This window comes from Lactuca virosa, chromosome 1, assembly GCF_052849685.1.
Source record: "Lactuca virosa cultivar CGN04683 chromosome 1, Lactuca_virosa_CGN04683_v6, whole genome shotgun sequence".
Taxonomy (NCBI): domain Eukaryota; kingdom Viridiplantae; phylum Streptophyta; class Magnoliopsida; order Asterales; family Asteraceae; genus Lactuca; species Lactuca virosa.
The window spans coordinates 100,511,162-100,513,983 of NC_136426.1; the positions used below are offsets into that span (position 1 = coordinate 100,511,162).

General features: G+C 40.7%; 1 protein-coding gene across 1 annotated transcript; it reads right to left on the reverse strand.

Moving 5' to 3' along the window:
* LOC145153310 (lipoxygenase 2, chloroplastic-like) lies at positions 1–2,822 on the reverse strand. Its single transcript, XM_079075464.1, has 7 exons — positions 2,675–2,822; positions 2,278–2,595; positions 2,101–2,186; positions 1,899–2,009; positions 1,425–1,726; positions 1,043–1,309; positions 1–928 (listed from the first exon to the last, which is right to left on the reverse strand). Exons 1-7 carry the CDS (start codon positions 2,685–2,687, stop codon positions 169–171), a joined length of 1,857 nt encoding a protein of 618 aa, XP_078931590.1. The 5' UTR covers positions 2,688–2,822; the 3' UTR covers positions 1–168.

Sequence of the window (2,822 nt, forward strand, 5' to 3'; positions counted from 1 at the left end):
TTATTCTTAGAACCAAGATTCTTTTATTTCAAATTTCGTACATTGCAACTACTCGTGTTGTTAACAACAACACTAGGGACAAGACAAACAAACACAACAACATACTTAGTAATCTTATTAATGTAGCATCGGTCATCTCGAAAAGCTTTATTGCATGAAATGAGTGAACTAGATGGAGATGCTGTTTGGAACACCTTCTCCGGTAGGACCAGGTGCCGAAGAAGGCTTGAGAAGCTTGTATGGAACCAACCCTGCACCACTTCGGTTTCTTAAATTGCGATTGGCATTATTTTTCTCTATGGTGCGTTCCATCTCATTAATCCTTTCACGAAACTCTTCATATGCGACCTTTATAGCTTGCTCCGCCTCAAATGGACCCTCTGCAGTTTTAACGATGTACTCCTCATCAGTGGCATGAGTCGATAAAACGTTTAGAACTGCCATGACTGTGGTAGCTTGCGATTTGGAAGGGAAGCATTTCAACAACGCAGCCTCAGGCCGGTCTAGGAATATCTGCCAGTCTTTATCTGTTGGGTCATCGTTAGGCATCTTGGTTCTAGCGATGGTTGGCCGGTTAGGGAAATAACCAGCATACTCGTATTGTCCGAAGTTCACAGCTGAATGTTGGCCAGAAGTAACCCATATGATAGTTGACACGATTCCAATCAAATCATCATGGGTTTTGAGTTGTGGCCACCATGGTTCATCTTTCTTATCGTCATGCCCAACTGTTCGAATCTCATGCCACCATGCTTGAAGCTCTTCATCAGATGCTACGAGACTTGCTTGTGGGTAGTAGTTGTTGACAAAAGACGTAACCCACTGTTTGATGGCATCCCAAAGGAGTAGACCGTCGTTTGCAAATGGATAGTCCTCGATTGTTAGTTTCAAACCATGTGGTTCAGTAGGATCTTTAACAGCCATACCCCTGTAAGATACAAAATATATAAAATAATTAACCAGCTATATATAGAGATGCGTGCCATACAAAAAGTGGAAAACCATAGTCGTCAAATTGCAAAGTTGCATAAATTAAGGGCACCTGCTTATCAAGTCAGCTGGAAGTGCCTCGTGATCAAAACGCCACAACTGATCATAGACGTCAGAGGAAAGTTGCATACAATATTTTCCAGGAGAGAATGTCGACTCTATAACACCACCGGCATTAATGAGAGATTGTCGAGCTAGGGCGTTGATCTTCAGGGTGTAACGAAAATGAGGGTGGAGTAGTCGTGCAATAGGATGCATTGTGCTAAGATTACGGTGGGAGGCAATGATGTAAGGCTCAGTTGCACAGTGAGTTCTTAGCCTGCATCGCCAAATCAAATCATGATAAGCTCACCTATGAATTAATGAGATCTAGGGAAAAACACACAAACGTGTGTAATTAAAGTATTATGAGTAAACAGGAACCGATACATTACCAATGGCTAACAAGCTGGTGAATACCGGAATCATGAGAAAGGACATGAGCTTTAGCTATCTTCCATAGCCAAGAACCAGTGGCACCCAAAGAAGGTGTGTACACATGCTTCCACTGTGGTTGCCATTCTGAAGACGGTCGAGTCAACTCTATGGCAACTGGGGTCAACGTTCCAGCAGGAGTAAGGAACATTAAAGTCCTTGAACCATATAGAGTTATCCCATCAATATCTCTTGTTCTATTTACGTATGGCAATAGTAGATCATGGTAATCCAACACGAACAATTTCTTTTGTTCCAAAGCCTGAAAAAACATGATTGATTTTCAAATTTACTACAACTTCACAATCGTAATAGCATCTCTAGTCTATAACATGACAATTATATATCATAATTAATGGTGTACGTAGTATTTGGTGTATTAAAAAGATATGAAGTTTCCATAAAGTAATTATCGGCCTTCTGTTTTTCATTACCTCCTCGAAAGTCATGAAACCTCCAATCACTCGCTCAACAATCTCCTTGGTGATTGCTGATTCAGGTGGCCCGTAAACTTTAGGGTCCAATTTACTCATCAATGGCCATTCCTGCACACACACACACAGTCACCTTATGATTTTTCATTAATTATATAACTATGTGTTGGAAAACACTCTTAATTTGTTGTGATATATATACCGTAACCAACTGTATGCTGCAAGGATTGACACCAGCAAGCATTTGTCGACTGAATTCATCATCACGGAGCCAAAAGAACGTGTCCCCTGCAATGTATAGAAAACCTTTGTAAGAAGCTGATCACAAACAACTTAATTAAAAAGAGTAAGTATAATGCATGTTTATATGCGAGCTTACTCTGGATAGTTTCAGGTGGATCAAACTTGATAAGGTCATCCACGGTGTCAACAACCTCATGGATAATTCTAGGCAAAACACTTGCAACATGTTTATCAGTACCATTAATAACAACTCCTTCGTCAAAAAGCGACTCTATATCCTGGAATAAACGAAAGTCTTCGTCTTTTCCTGTAAAAGCGGTGCCTAGACGGGGTATAACACCAATGAGCAAGTTATACAAAGTCCTCGCTCCAAATGATACCGACTTTATCTCTGAAAAATCTTCATCGATTGGTACATAAAACGGGTCTGAAGATCTTGTCTCCGTCAGCGGATCTGTTATTCAACATGTTTGAATTGTAAACAACCATCTTAGATATATCATTTAATGGGTTTGTTAGTTATATGTACGTACCTTTAGAGGACATTTTCCGACCAGTACGGCAGCGCCTAGGGTAAGGAAATTTCTTGCCACCGAGCACCGGCCGTGCAAGATCTGAGCTCTTATTGTCGGGATCTCCAAGGTCGTTGTATACATCATAATCGTAAATCCTCTCGAAATC

Coding starts and splice junctions, on each gene's coding strand:
- LOC145153310 (XM_079075464.1), bottom strand. Junction 2,010..2,100: donor GCAGCATACAGTTGGTTACG/GTATATATATCA, acceptor GTGTGTGTGCAG/GAATGGCCATTGATGAGTAA. Junction 1,310..1,424: donor CACCAGCTTGTTAGCCATTG/GTAATGTATCGG, acceptor TTGGCGATGCAG/GCTAAGAACTCACTGTGCAA.